The 16344-nt window shown below is 32.2% G+C and overlaps 2 protein-coding genes across 2 annotated transcripts; both read left to right on the top strand.

Annotated features, from left to right (window-relative positions):
* Nucleotides 1-10965: 10965 nt before the first annotated feature.
* On the top strand, nt 10966-12545 carry LOC134717836 (uncharacterized). Its single transcript, XM_063580331.1, has 2 exons — nt 10966-11289; nt 12343-12545. The coding sequence occupies exons 1-2, from the start codon at nt 11040-11042 to the stop codon at nt 12543-12545; spliced, it is 453 nt and encodes a 150-aa protein (XP_063436401.1). The 5' UTR covers nt 10966-11039.
* A 223-nt stretch (nt 12546-12768) lies between these two features.
* Nucleotides 12769-14042, top strand: LOC134719564 (uncharacterized). Its single transcript, XM_063582557.1, has 2 exons — nt 12769-12821; nt 13253-14042. Exons 1-2 carry the CDS (start codon nt 12803-12805, stop codon nt 13675-13677), a joined length of 444 nt encoding a protein of 147 aa, XP_063438627.1. The 5' UTR covers nt 12769-12802; the 3' UTR covers nt 13678-14042.
* The last annotated feature ends 2302 nt before the right edge of the window (nt 14043-16344 follow it).

Genomic DNA, 16344 nt, shown 5'->3' with positions numbered 1-16344 from the left:
ATAATTTTAATTTTGTAAACAAACAAATTAATTTATTCCATGAATGTTTTTTGGATTGAAGCTTGTCCGTCAATGTGCTGTCAAGTTAAGAGCATAGTAATTGGTAATCATTGCGTATATTTTCAAAGAGCGACAATCGAATTGACACCGTTTGCAGTAAAAAATGAGTGATACCTTGAATGTTCATGCAGATATATTACGTTGCGATTTCTTTATATTATTTTTAATTATTTCTCATATACAAGTAAGTACCTGTTCGAAGTGATGATATTGTAAATTGATTCTCTAGTCCTTCTTCCATGCTGATACATGCGAGCGTATTAAGCTGTGGTGTTGTAAATTCATTTGGCTCTAAATTGGTTATCATTGCTTATTTTTTCTAAAGATCGACAATCGAATTGACACCGTTTACAGTTAAAATTGAGCGAATCCTTGAATTTGTGATGTAAAAATTAATTTCATAGAAATATGACATTCAGGATTTCTTTTTTTAATTCAAAACTGCCTGATGAGGCATGATTTTTCATATATCTGTACAAGTAATGCGCTTGTTAATTGTTCTTGTTTGGTATTTTCGGGCGTTTTAAGAACCTTAAATGTTATACTGTCAACGTATATTTCTTCCACCTAACAGAAGTTCCCGTAGAAACTTTATTATAAACAGTTTAAATTGAGTGAAACCTTGAATTTGAGATTATTTATTTCGTTGAAATTTATGATATTCAGGATTTTGCTTTGCAAAAGTGCCAAAGGGAGTTTGATTGATTATTTTAAAAAAAATATATGACATTCAGGATTCCATTTCTTTTTGAATGTTAAACTGCCTGAATGAATTTAGCTTTTCATATACCTGTCCAACAATAGTTCTCTAGTCGCTTATGTTGGTTGATAGTTGGATTGTTTAAGAACTTTTCAGTAATGAGCCAAATTATTTACAACTTCCGAGTTATAAATTATACAATTAGAACGTATTGACATTTATTACATTGACCGGGTTGTATACTTTACATGATTTAAAATCAAAGTAAACAAAGGGGATTGATTTACAACTTCAACCAGTTTTTATGTCAACCTATAGGCAAAATAAACAATTTTGAATTCAACTATGTTTAATATAAATTAGAAAAAACTTAAACTAAAGTTATCATAGAGGAAAAACATGAAACAATACATGGAGACTTTTTAAGAAATATCTTTCAGATTCTGTGGGAAGAAATTGCATACTAGTATTTGGAATAAGTGAATGATACCATTTTAGAATTATAAGATTTAAATCAGTATTCCTTGCGTATTTAACTATATATCGACAATTAGAATGACACCGTTTGCAATTATTTTTTAGCTAGACTTTGAACTTGTGTCGTTCGTGATGGTTAATTTCATATCAATATATTTTCTTTTGGATTTTTTTTTAACTTTAAAACTGCCTCGACGAGATTAATTTCATATATACCTGTACAAGGTTATTTATTTTTTAATATTGTCCTTTTCATCGTTGTTGTCGGTTCATACATTCGAGCGTTCCAAAAATATATGATATTCAGGATCTTCGGCTTTTATTTAATTTAAAACTGCCTGAAGGAGATTGATTGTTTATATGCCTGTATGAAGTCATGAATTTGTCAATTGTTTCTCAAGTCTTTCATGTTGATTGAAATATGTCACTATTTAAGAACTTTTTGAATTTTCACTATGGAATCAATTTACACGTATCTTTTTATTTTTGTGTTTCTAAACATTGAACCAGACTTATGATTTTTATGTTGTAAATTATACAACAACTTTAATTACATTATTGACCAGATTTTATATTTTGTGTGAATTTAAATCAAAGTGAACAAATGAGATTGACTGACAAATTCGTCCAGGCTACATGTCAACATTTAGGCAAACATGCCTTTTCGAATCAAACTTTTTTTCTTTCGAGTTAGAAAAGCTCGAACAAAAGGGTATAGATAGCATCCAAGAGAATCATAGTTATTCTGAAAAGAAAAGGAAATAATAACCAAAAACTATCTAAGAACTATTTAAATTACCACACTAAGAGTGACCTGGAAATAGAATTATTCTGGAACAAAAATAACCAAAAACGACCTAAAACGACCCACACAAACTCATTAATCAACTTAATCAAATTATTTGTATAAGGACGACAATAATAATTTAAAAAAAAACAGGTTCGTCAAATATTTTTCCTCTAAGGCTAGCAGATGCATCATAGTATTCCCCCAACGACTGTCATTCTCATTTGTTTCAGCATACTATAAAGTTCAAACCAAATCGATCAATTATGTTTAATTCTTTTCTGCTGTCACATATTTTAAAGGGAGATCTTTTGACAAATTCATCAAGATCATACTCAACTTCATAGCCTGTAAAAAATCTATGAATCTAAATGAATAATATATTGTGGTCTTTTTTTCCCTTGAAAGTTTAAACTATAATGATACTAGTAAAGAGCAACTGACTTCGATTAATAAGATGTATTTTGTCGGTTCAAAGAAGTACCCATGTCGTATAAATTACTGATACACACAGGAGTACTTGTGATTACATAACATGTTATGTTTGATTGGTACTTTTTCAGATAGAGTTTAGTGTCCCAAATGCTGATTTTAAAATACATGACTGCATGCATGCCAATATCTTCTGTTCTGTTCCTTGTAAATAAATATACTAGATTTGTAAAGTCAAATATGCGTGATCCGACCTTAATATATTTGACCCCGACTTAATGTGACTTAATACTTGACTGAATGTTTGACCCTAACTGATCAACCGGTTTACCGTAGCAACTACTGTTTCTTTCATGAACAAAATATGATTTTCAGTATATTGAGTCTGTGGAATATTATCTTCTCGACCATTATGAAGTCCTCTCATTCACAATTAGCTCATTTAAAAGTGGACATTTCAAAACGTAAAAAAAGTGTGAAAGCTTAAAAAAGTCTATAAAAAATACGTCCAGAGGGAAATGTTACAAGCATGTTTAGGAGGATATAACGCTTAAAAGTAGTACTTTTGAAAATTTCCGTATTAAAGTATATTTGATATTCGGCGTGCAGTCTGCAAATGCATTAAAACAATGTTCGTTAATCAAAATATTTCAAAGTATAAGCATTTAACTAACTTATATGTTTGCTACATTGACAGAAAACGATATAACAGACTGGACACCCGTGCCACCTGCAGCCTAAAAACCCATCGAATATAATCCCACCACTATTCAAAGCGTGTTGGATCTTTTCGGGCATTCCCTGTTTCTTGTTCTTGTCCATGACCCATTCCAACCATTCAATGCTCTTTTTACTGTAGTTATCTAGTCTTTGGTATCCTGCAGTCGGAATAAGAGCAATGAGCGATTTCACGAACTCGCGTACGTGTTCTCGTATGCTCATCTCTTGGAGATCTGCATGCGAGTACCATCTGTCTTCGTATCGAACTCCTTTGTCGGACAGGTAGGTGTGCCATCCCAGGAATTTCTTTACTCTGACGTCCTCGTCGCCTTGGTGTTTTCTACATTCAACCACAAGATTGTGTGTGTGCAGAAGATCTTTTGGACTCGACCATCTATCGACGTACCATACTTCGCCATGTCCGTTGACCCATCGTCTCCGCAATGCGAGATGTATGTTGCTAACTAAATGAACTCGGTGTTCCTCTAGACGAAACCAGGTTCTAAATATGGTCATACACATACTGGTAATCGTCAAAGAGTCAGAGGCATCCACCTCATTGTTTGTCTGTGTCAATATGAACTCACGGAACTTTAAACAGGCCTTCCTCAGGATGATTATGTCGTCACGACAGTAAGCCTCGATCTCTTTTGCAAAGTCAAATATGGCACCCTTTGATTTCTTTACCTTGTACCATTTCAAGAAGTCGTGTCTATCTTCAACGTTCATGATGTTCATGCCGTAGTCCTGCGGAGCTGGATATTCAGCAATGTTGTTTTAATTTTCAATTTTGTTGAAAACATAAGGGAAGTAATCTTTCATGATTTCCTCGTCTTCTGCTGTCAGTGAGAACGTTTTCGGCAGTTTTTTCAACGGACTGCTTTAAAAGATTTTTCGGGTTAATTTAAAACTTTCCTCGAGACGCTTTTAGACCATAAATAGATTTATAGCAGTATTGATATATTTACTACATTTTTTTAAATGGGGGATCTGTCCGAAAACTTCCTCATTATATTGTCTTTACAAATTAACTTTAATCATCATTATATACTCAATTAATTTTGTTACATTTTTTGTAAAAGTATTTTTTTTTCGACTATAAATTTGTCTACTAAGCATTAAAAACCAAACGATTATATATATAGTAATTCTAACATTTTTTAATATACATACCCGATGGCCACACATCCCACCAGTTAATGCCGTTGGCTGTCATGAAGTCTTTGAAAATCTTGGACCTGTGTTTTGGGTCGTTGTCCATTTGGAAGCGATGTTGGTCCGGAAAATTCCGTCTGAAGTACGATGACGGCAGGAAGGTGTCCCTCAGTATGTGGTCTGTAAAGAACTGTCCATTTATAAAATAGTACCGTCGAATAGTAGAATTGGTGAACGCATCTTTTGCTGACACCAGCCGACACATGAACCTTAAGAGGATGTTTTGGGTCGTTGTCCATTTGGAAGCGATGTTGGTCCGGAAATTCCGTCTGACGTACAGCAGGAAGGTGTCCCGCAGGATGTGGTCTGTAAAGAACTGTCCATTTATAATACCGTCGAATATTAGAATTGGTGTAGCGCATCTTTTGCTGATACCAGCCCACACATGAACCTTAAGAGGATGTTTTGGGTCGTTGTCCATTTGGAAGCGATGTTGGTCCGGAGATTCCGTCTGACGTACGGCAGGAAGGTGTCCCGCAGGATGTGGTATGTAAAGAACTGTCTATTTATGATACCGTCGAATATTAGAATTGGTGTAGCGCATCCTTTGCTGATACCAGCCCACACATGAACCTTAAGAGGATGTTTTTGGTCGTTGTCCACTTGGAAGCGATGTTGGTCCGGAAATTCCGTCTGACGTACAGCAGGAAGGTGTCCCGCAGGATGTGGTCTGTAAAGAACTGTCCATTTATAATACCGTCGAATATTAGAATTGGTGTAGCGCATCTTTTGCTGATACCAGCACACACATGAATCATAAGAGAATGTTTTGGTTTTGGAAGTGATGGTCTGACTTGATCAAATCGTCTGTAGATGTAAACTTTATTCTGATGGAGCTGAACAGTACACTCATCACTGAAGATCATATCGTGAAACTGGTCATTGTTCTCTACTAACATCTTGCAAAATGCTACCCTCTTCTGTTTGTTGATGTGTCGTACCATCTGGCAATACCTTGGTTTGGTACACGTGAAGCCTGCGTGGACTATGGCTCTTTTTGTCGTAGACAGACTGACCTTAGACCCTTCAAGTAGAAGCCTTTTGTGTAGAGTTCTACTGGATGTGCACGGTACTGAAGATAATGTTCTTTTTACAAACTGTACATCGGCTCTTGTTAGCGTCACTACTATTGGGGGCTCTATGCCCCCCCCATGATAAATAATTATAACCCCCACTATATAATTCTTATTGCAACACCATCTATCATTACATAATATATATCACCACTTTTTGAACTTTAATAAAATCCTATTACATAAGATATTAAAACATACTTTTCAACATTAATTTGAGAGAGAGAGAGAGAGCGAGAGTGAAAAAGCAAGCAACCATAACTGACAAATAAGAGTAGTTGTTATTTATTTACAAGTTTATTGACATTGATGACTTGAAAGAGAAAGGTTGTCATAATATTTTAACCATGTCACATACAAGGATTAATTCTACATCTTCATCATCAAGAAAAAGCATTGCATCTAGTTTGTCAGATATGTACTATCATTATGAAATGCATATAAATATGTTGAAATGGACAGGAGTAATTGTGGTGTATATGAATCTTCAAAACAAAACACAAACATGACTGACTATATTAAAATTGACCAAAACTTCAACCAGTCATTGTGCTCTTTTATTAAACATTTTAGTCTACCTAGTGAATTTGTGTTAACTATATGTGAATACAAGAGAACAGTTATAGACATCAGACAATTTTCAAACCATAAACCTACCAATAAAGGCATTTCATTACTATTGATACAGTGGAACTACTTAACAGCCGTCACACAGTATATTAATAAAGCTTTGAATCAGAAACATTTAGGATGATATGGTTTAATACATGTAGAAAAACTGTAAAAGTATAAATGATATTTTCTCTCAGATATTGTACAGTGTAATTTATTTGTGAATATTTGTAAAATAAATTAGGTATGCATATATTATTAGTGTTGTTTCTTTTAAACTATATCTAGTTTTTTACTAATAAACCCCTTTACATGTTATAAAGTTAAATGAAATCAGATATTATATACAGGTATAACATTTGATAAAAACTCTCTACATAGCCTGTCAAGATAACTTTATTTATATAAAGACATCAAATAAAAGAATCTATACATTTTATTACACAAATGTATAATACAAAATTAATTCAACAACAAATGTCTTTAGATATTTAAAAAACCATATATATGGTTTGTCCCTCTTCTAATGTTACGCCCAAAGGGTGACTGGGGTATAGAAATATGGTTACTTGGTCCTCTCCCGACCGGCAGTAAAACGCTTGCCGAAGTGGGGCGTCCGTTTGACTGTGCGGGATGTATAAGTTCGCAGTCACGTCCGGTCAGAAGGGGGACGTTAAATCCGATGCCTCGTGTAAAGAGAGTGCCACGCTCTTGGCACGTTAAGAACCCTTGCAACAACTCTTTGAGGGGTCCGTAGGTGGCCTGTTGCAAGGCAAAATTACTGGCTCTATCCAATATACCCTCATTTTGCAGTGGTAGTCCAAATTTTCCCGACCATCATCCTCTTATAACAACCTACCTATTGTATTTATTGTGAACTTGTTCTCGTCCTGAATATGCATGAAATATTTGCCACTGGACGTTAAGCAACCATTAATCAATCAATCATCTTCTAATGTTAACTGTTTAATTCTTCTGACATTAAATCCCTTTTGCGGGATTTTAATTGTTTTTTAAATACAATGTCACTATTCAGTTTCATTTTATTCCGTTCCATCAATTCAGCCTGGTACATAATTTTAACAGCCATATCGTCGATTTTCTTTTTTAGGAGGTCTTCCAAATGAGTAATCACAGCTATTTCTGAATACCTAAAAAAATACATTTAAATTATAAATATTCAGTGAATTATTATTATCATTATCAAATATTGAACTGAATTCAAAATAAGAATAGTTAGTTGTTATATTGTAAAAATATCATATAGTATGCTAATCAATTTTCTTGTTTGAATTGTTTTACATTGTCATGGTGGGACCTTTTATAGCTGACCATGTGATAGGGGCTTTGCTCATTCTTGAAGATCATATGGCTACCTATAATTATTAATTTCTGTGTTATTTGGTCTTTTGTGGAGAGTTGTCTCATGGGCAATCATACTGCATCTTCTTTTTTATAATCAAAAATGTAAGAGATTCAGTCTATTCAGTTTCATTATCTATATTGTAATGATTAAGAACAATTATAATAACAGTAATGAAAAATTATTAAATACCTTGTCTGAATATCATTTGCTTGAGGCTCTTGTTTCATCATTGCTGCTCCTTTCATAATAAATTAAATCTGATTATACCTGGAAAAAAAACTCCAGTAATTACTATAATTAAAAATACAATAATGTCAACAGGAAAAAAAAATACACACACACACTATAATTTAAATTAAGAAACCAATCTCTAAAATAATAAGATAAACAGGAGCAAATGTTACAAAATTCAAATGAAACAAGTAGAACATGTACAAGGATGACATAAAGCTCAAGGATGTTCAAAATGAAAATGGAGGTACACAGTACCAACACTGTTACAATCAATGCTTTTACTACAATCATTGAATAGATATAGGAAGATGTGGTGTGAGTGCCAATGAGACAACTCTCCATCCAAATAACAATTTAAAAATTAAACCATTATAGGTTAAAGTACGGCCTTCAACACGGAGCCTTGGCTCACACCGAACAACAAGCTATAAAGGGCCCCAAAATTACTAGTGTAAAACCATTCAAACGGGAAAACCAACGGTCTAATCTATATAAACAAAACGAGAAACGAGAAACACGTATACATTACATAAACAAACGACAACTACTGTACATCAGATTCCTGACTTAGGACAGGTGCAAACATTTGCAGCGGGATTAAACGTTTTAATGGGCCCAAACCTTCTCCCTTTTTCTGAAACAATAGCATAACATCACAACATATAAAAACATACGATAAAATATCAATTAGACTTAACTCAATCAAAAAACGTATGATTACACAAAGAACGAATAAATTTGATCTGCGATATCTGAATACAAATGCACAGTTAATTAAATATTAGAGACAAACAGTCATGACCAAAAGGCTATCAAACAAATTCAAACACACTGAGAAATATTTAACCAATCAATGTTCACTTTTGAAAAAAACCGGTTTTTTATAATCTTGAAGTTTATACAAATGTTGTAAGAATAAGTGAAAAATTGAAGATATTACAAATAATCAAAGCTGGTATACAGCCAAGATCCATATAAATAAAAAATGACAAAAAAGCATTATAAACAGTATCAACAGGTCGAATTAACAAGAAAATACGATTTGAGAGTACTCGCAGTTACTGACAGCTAGTTAAAAGCCAAAACCAATTAACAGTAAAAAATCATGCATCAGAGACTAAAATCGACTAAAACACATCACAGGGATTTAGTATTTTAACGTCATTAATAGTCAAAGAAGACATGACTTGTGCAATGCCAAAAATAAATGTATCGACAGGTAGTAGTATAGTGAAGAGCGACTTCTATAGACTTTTTAGATAAAATATTTTATATTTATAAAAGTAGCATTTTTGAAAAATCTAAGTGTAAAAAGAATAGTTTTAGTACTTACAATATCTTCTATCTGTTGACCTGTGCTGTTAAAAAGAAAGTAATGTATATTTTATACAAAAATGTTACATAATTAATAAGTAACTGTAAAATCTAAGATTTACAGATCTTCTAATTGACCCTTTTAAACAATTGATATGAATCTTTACATAACAAATAATTATGTAAACTACATAATAGTTTGGAACTTCCCACTAAATTATTGTTTTATCATTTTTACATCTTTTGAGGTTTATCAATTTACACATCTTTTACATAGACTGTTATGAAAAACAAAGACCATATATTAAAATAGTGTTACTATTACAAATTGTTATGTTAAATGATAAAAAAAATCATGTACAGGTACCTGAGATTAATATCTAAGATGCTTTTCAGTCTGTAGGTTTCCATCATAGACCTTTCCTACTAAACCATGGATTCTGTTGTAACTAATGGTTATGTAATACATAGACAATAACTGTTTAGTGTCTTTAAATATCAGCTGTATTTGTACGAGGCTAGGAAACAAGGTGTATGCGAGCTTTTAGCGAGCTACTACACCTGTTTCGAGCCGAGTACAAATACAGCTGATATTTAAAGACACTAAACAGTTATTGTCTTTATCCTGCAATTAATTCTGTAAATTGTTTGTGTTTTGAAAAACACAAAAACTTACATATTTAGCATTTATTTTCGATTTGTTATCCCTTGAGGCCCGCGTAGTAATATCAAAATCACACATTACGCTGAAGATGGATTCGCAAAAAAAGAATCTCGAATGGTCAATAATAATACATCGCTCAAGGTGAAAAAATATATATTTTAACATAACAACTAATTTCAACAGTAAAAATTAAAAACAAAACATTGTCCAATTTGAAACAGAAGTGTACGAGTTGTCCTACGCTTCAGACTTGACTTTCTCTAAACATGCATGCTGAAATTGACATGGCTGATTTTGTAACACAATCATACACATTCAAGTTTTGAAATCGACAATTGTCATCGTTATTGGAATGCAAGTGGAATACACATTCTGAGGTCACACAGGTTCAAACAATACTCAGTCCGGCAGTGGGCGGAGCTTAGAAGCGATATCTGTATAGTATACAGATACAGCATAGCGATATCTGTATGGCTGTATCTGTATAGTAGGACACCCAATTGCAGGATAAAATATAATGTTCACTAGTTAGTTACTGAAAATAGGCAAATTTAAATATTTTTTTTTAATATGTCAGAACAATCTACTACACTTTAAAATGAATAAAATGTTTAGTGTTGGAATCTATGATTTTAAATAACAATATAAAGAATATTTTACAAGACTTCTTATGAAAAACAACCTCATAATTGTCAATTAGGGGGGGGGGGGAATGAAGAATTGTATGAAATGAGCAATCCAAAATATGAAGTGATGGTAGGTTTTATAAAATGTATATGGGGGAAAAAACACTGTATTAATACTCTTAGTACATAGGACTTAGGATTCAACTAAATGTACACAGGAGAAATTATGTGGATAAAACAAATGCTTAAAATGATATATCTGGAACATTTTTTTTTTTATTATATAAAATTTACTCCTCTCAATGTGGAGTACTGCAATTGTTAACTGTATTACAATAATGGATGACATTTTAAAAAAAATATTCAATGTTATATCAGGTTATTGATATATTTTCATTTACAGTTTTTAATCAAAATTGTATGAATAACCCTAGTATTTACCTATATGTATACGAATGAAAATCATGTCCTTAACCGTAACCTTTTGGTACTTAGTGTTTTTAGAGAACAGTAAGTTTTTCTATATCGAATCTTCTAACGTAAGAAGGTAACTCGAGTGTCATGGAGTTGAATTTATTTTCTTTTATAATATATATATATATAATCCGAAATTGAATTAATATTTTATTTACAACAAATAAGAATAATTACAACGGTTTTTTTCCCTTCTTATTAACTGAAACAATTAGCGACATTCGATATTATCCCAACAGGTTCTCCATTCATCCCGACCTCTTTTCCGTTCTCTTCAAAACAAAAATGGCGTGGTTTCAAATTGTATCAGTTCTATTCATCTTTATTACAACTACAAATGGTCAATGTCAGTATGACACAACTTCGGCCGTTTGCTTCTGCAACAAGGAAGTTTATGTCAGGGAAGTGAGGATTGAAGATGTGATGTCAGAAAGTTGTGACTGTATTATACATCTGGTAGACTTCAATGAGCCCCCTACTGTAGCAAACATGTTTAACAGAGAGTGTAGCTGGACATGCACAAATGAGACATGTGGTAGGTTTTTACATTAACACAGTTTCTTATATGAAGTAAAAAATAATACTGTCTGTGATTAAACTTTGTCCAAGAAAATATTACACATTAACCTACCAAAAGTTATGTAAATGTTCAATTTCAAAGTTTTAAAGAAAATCCACCTAAGACCATTCCTTATGGTTTAAGCACAGCATAAGTTAAATACAGATCTTAATCAAACCTATTGTAGCTTATTTACACCTCAAAAACCCCTTGATTGATTATAACATGAATTTCATAAATTTAGCAGCTGTACTTTTGGTGGGAAAATGGACATTATGTTGTGGTTAACAAAATAATGAAAACTGTGTTTATTTTCAAAAGTCTCATAGGAGAATATATTATTTATTTTTGAACCACAAGTTTAAAGACAGACAATGCATTATACGATTACGTCCAATATGTCCCACCAAAGAAAATAACAAAATATAAAGTTCACATGAAAATATCTGCTTTGACAGTACTATGTAATAACAAATTTATTGCACTGGCCAGTAGTAAGTCACTTGATCAAATAATGAATTACCTGCAAGACTGTCTCCTTACTCAAGGGATAATAACTTTTGTAATGTAACACAGAAGATGTGGTATGATTGTCAAGGAGACAAATTTCCGTAAATGACCAAAATGAAACAGAAACTAACAATTACAGGTCACCATACAACCTTCAACCATGAGCAAAGCTCATACAACATAGTCAGCTATAAAAGACCCTGAAATGACAATGTAAAACAAATCAAATGAGAAAATTAACCACCTTATATATTATATACATACATTATATATTAAAAAGTTTATAAAATTTATATATATATTCCAGAAGTGTCAAATCTTTTATAATACTTTAAATGAATTAAAATCCAAAAATGTCCCCCCTATACAATGATTTTAAAGGTGTTTTACTGGACAGAACTTATTTTTGACTTAATTCTATTGTAAAAATTTTTTTTTTTCTAACAGACAATTGGTAAGACAACCTTTTGTATATTTTTATAAAGATATATTTGTGTTAAAAATGTTTGTTTTTTTCAGTACCTGACAACATATTAGAAGTGACAAGGAAGGAAAAAACACCCACCAAGCCTAGAAGTGTAACAACAACAGACCACGCAGAAGCATGGCCCACCACTAGGTATTCAACAACCAGTGATCTCAAAGAAGCATGGCCTACCACAACAGTCAGGGTGACCACAGACAGCAAGGAACCACATTCAGGTAATGATACAAAAAGGTGATATGTAAAAATAGAAAATGATTGTTTATCTAAAATATAAAATTATAAGATCTTTCAAAAATAAAGCATTTTAACAGTAAGTTTCTGTTTTATATTGTTAACAATGTAGGTTATAGGATGCACATACATTTAGTAAGACTTTTAGTGTTCATGACTAATAAAAATAATTTGAGATATAACTTTTTTAAGTTATTTAAATGTGTTTTACTTTTGTTTTTTTTAGAACAGAAGAAAGACCTGGGACATTATTTACAGAAAATGGATGTATTTATGACAGGTACATAACAATCTTTTATTGTTTGAATAACCATTTCAATTAAAATGTCTGTATCAAGTCAAGATCATGGCAATACAAATGATCTGGTAAATTATCACAGGTTATGGCAGTTCTTTAGCTATAGATGTATAACACTGGATATGTAAGTTCTGTAGTTTTGTTTAACCCTAATAGAAAATAATATTTTTTCAAATGTTAATTAAGGGTTTAATACATAAATGTGAATGATGGTTTGGCATTATAGTTGTACTTTTGCACAAAATGAGGAGAATTGGTATTTGATCAACTAAACAGTATATGTTTAATTCTACATGAAAAAAAAACAATGGAAAAAAAAAGAAATAACATTACATTCTGTCATGGCAAGTAAAAATATCAATTTATTGTGGTAAGGTTATACAATGAATATAAATGTGTTTTTTATTTTGCAGTATTTTGGACAGTGTCGGGACTATTTGTTGCCTACGTTTCACTGGTCGTAGGGAAGATGCTTTACCGAATGAGACACCAGAAACTGCCTTATTTACCAATTACCAGATCACAACAGGATTCGACACTAACCACTCAGATACCCACTTTAGATATCACTCCATCATTTGAATTACCCACCATCATTCCCGTTCCAGAAATATCCACCCCCCAAATACCAACAGAACCTAGATTAAGATCAATTGAAGACATCCCACCTATTTTTACCCTCCGTACGTACTCCTCCTCATCAGACACTGAAAGTTTCAATATGGAATCATCGCCAGAACCATCTGCACCTCCAATGGAAGATCCAACACCCCCCATAGCCAGACGAACCAGAAGTCACCGTATAAAGACCCCCTTAACAGAAGAGACTTATATGTGAATCTTATATGTGAATGAAATTAGTTTTATTTTTTGATAATATTTGGATTATTTTTTTTTTGATTAAATTTTTATTCAAAAATACTAAATGCAAGATTTAAATTAAAACAAAATTAAATAACTTTTGACCATAGTTTAGTGAAAAGCATTACATTTTGGGGGAAACAAATTTTAAATTTCATTCATCTTTAACTTTTTCAAACCAGTGTGAAAATATTAGACTATAAATTTGGGGATAAATAAATAATATAGGTTTAAAGTATTTGGTGACTTCAAAACAATGTAAATAGATTTTCAATTTTTATATGCATGCACAGTGAAATACTCAGGATTGTTTTTAAGTTTTGTTGTTGATTATACAATGCCAAGTCCCATATTTCAAGTGTCTCATCAATCAATATAGTCTTTGTATAAATTATCTTTTGTATATTGATAACGATCCCCAAGGGTGACTGGGGTATAGAAATATGGTCACTTGGTCTTCTCCCGACCGGCAGTAAAACGCTTGCCGAAGTGGGGCGTCCGTTTGGCTGTGCGGGATGTATTAAGTTCGCAGTCACGTCCGGTCAGAAGGGGGAAAGAAATCCGATGCCTCGTGTAAAGAAAGTGCCACGCTCTTTGCACGTTAAGAACCCTTGCAACAACTCTTTGAGGGGTCCGTAGGTGGCCTGTTGCAAGGCAAAACTTCTGTCCCTATCCAATATACTCCTCCTTTTCCGGTGGCAGTCCAAATTTCTCCGACCATCATCCCAGATGGCCTCTATTGTATCAACCTTCCTATTGTATTTATTGTGAACTTGTTCTCGTCCTGAATATGCATGAAATATTTGCCACTGGACGTTAAGCAACCAACGATCAATCAATCAATATATTGATAACTAAACTATATTTGAAAAATTTCTGAGATAACACAATGAGAAATTTAAAACATGTTTTTACCTCTTTTGTATCAAGAAAAATAAAAAAGATATGTTGTACTTTTTTTTTTGTTATTGTTTGCAGTTAAAATTGGTGCTAAGTATGTTTCTAAATTATTTTTTTTTTAAATAGTGCTACAAAAGAAAGTGTTCTGTTTGAAATATCTGTTTGGTGATTACACCAGTATTTGGTCAAATTAAATTAAAACATACTGGGTTAAACCAAATTAAAAGTATTTTTTTTTTACAAGTGTGTAAAAAGTGTAAAAAGATATATTATGTTAATTATTTTTTTTGCTCGAATACTCAGGAATGTTGTGGTGTTCCATTTTTAAAATCTAACAGTTGGTATGGTTTTCTTTTCAGGTACATGATGTCCCAATGTTATGATTGTTGTTATATATCATGTGATATTGATCAAATTTTCTGAAAGCTGTTAAGTTTCTCATTAATATATACTGTTTTATATTGGTTGAGTTTTGTCTTGAAGAATTTTATTTTTTGTTAAAGTAAGATGTCTGAAGTAATTTTGTCTTCCTTGTGTACACATCATTTAGTGAAACAGTGTTCATAAGTTTATAACTATATCATTCCACTATGTATATAAAAGGTTTTGAACTGATATATATATTATTTTTTTCTGTGTTTTGTTTTTATATTAGTTTTTTATTCTTACTGTTGATATGTAATATGAAGTGTTCACTAAACTGTCTCATATCTTTTTGTAAAAGATTTTCCTTTTTGATACTTGATGTAACTTTTTGATGCTTGTATGACTTGTCTTATTTAGAAGACTATTGTTTTATGGACCAAAGACATTTTTCTAGTCCCAAAGTTTTTATTATGAAAATGGTGCTAAACTAGTGTTCAATTAATGTTGTTCACTGTATGAGAAGAAAAAAATGTTGTTACTTATAGGGTTTTTGTTACTTGAAATGTTTTATATGATGAATGTATATTTTATGATTACTTTTTATTAAATATGTTGTTTTTAATGTCTTGAGTTATTTATGAAATGGAGAAGAACCAGTATTGTACCAGTAATCTTGTATTAATATACTGAACATGACTATTCCAAGTAACATGTTTATCAAAAATAATTCCAAGAAATATAACTTCTTCAACAACTTATAAAATGTGATTTCCTATTATAATATAAAATTATTACAATTTGATGTCCTAGCAAAAATAATTGTAACCGTTTTTGAAGGTGAAAGTAAAAAGCCACAATTTGAACACCATTTCCTTATACTATTCAAGTCTTCTAATTTTTTATATACCATTAGCGACAAGAAATGTTTTCATTATTATTTAGATTACCGTTTTTTTAATATATACTAGGCAAAATAAATTGCTATCTTTTTTTATTATTTTGATAGTTGAAGAAATTAAACATTTGAGAGGGAGAAAGGGATTATGTTGTATTTGCCGGCATAATCTAGTATAATTTCGAATTCTTTATGCATTAATTAATGATTATCTTTAACAGTAGTCACTCCCAAGAGTGACTGGGGAATATAAATATGGTCACTTGGTCTTCTCCCGACCGACAGTAAAACGCTTGCCGAAGTGGGGCGTCCGTTTGGCTGTGCGGGATGTATTAAGTTCGCAGTCACGTCCGGCCAGGGGGACGTTAAATCCGATGCCTCGTGTAAAGAGAGTGCCACGCTCTTTGCACGTTAAGAACCCTTGCAACAACTCTTTTGATGGTCCGTAGGTGGCCTGTTGCAAGGCAACATTTCTGTCCCTAT

The sequence above is a fragment of the Mytilus trossulus genome, chromosome 5, assembly GCF_036588685.1.
Source record: "Mytilus trossulus isolate FHL-02 chromosome 5, PNRI_Mtr1.1.1.hap1, whole genome shotgun sequence".
NCBI classification, from domain to species: Eukaryota; Metazoa; Mollusca; class Bivalvia; order Mytilida; family Mytilidae; genus Mytilus; species Mytilus trossulus.
Note: the sequence above shows the minus strand (reverse complement) of the source record. Positions and strands in the feature narration are given on the sequence as shown.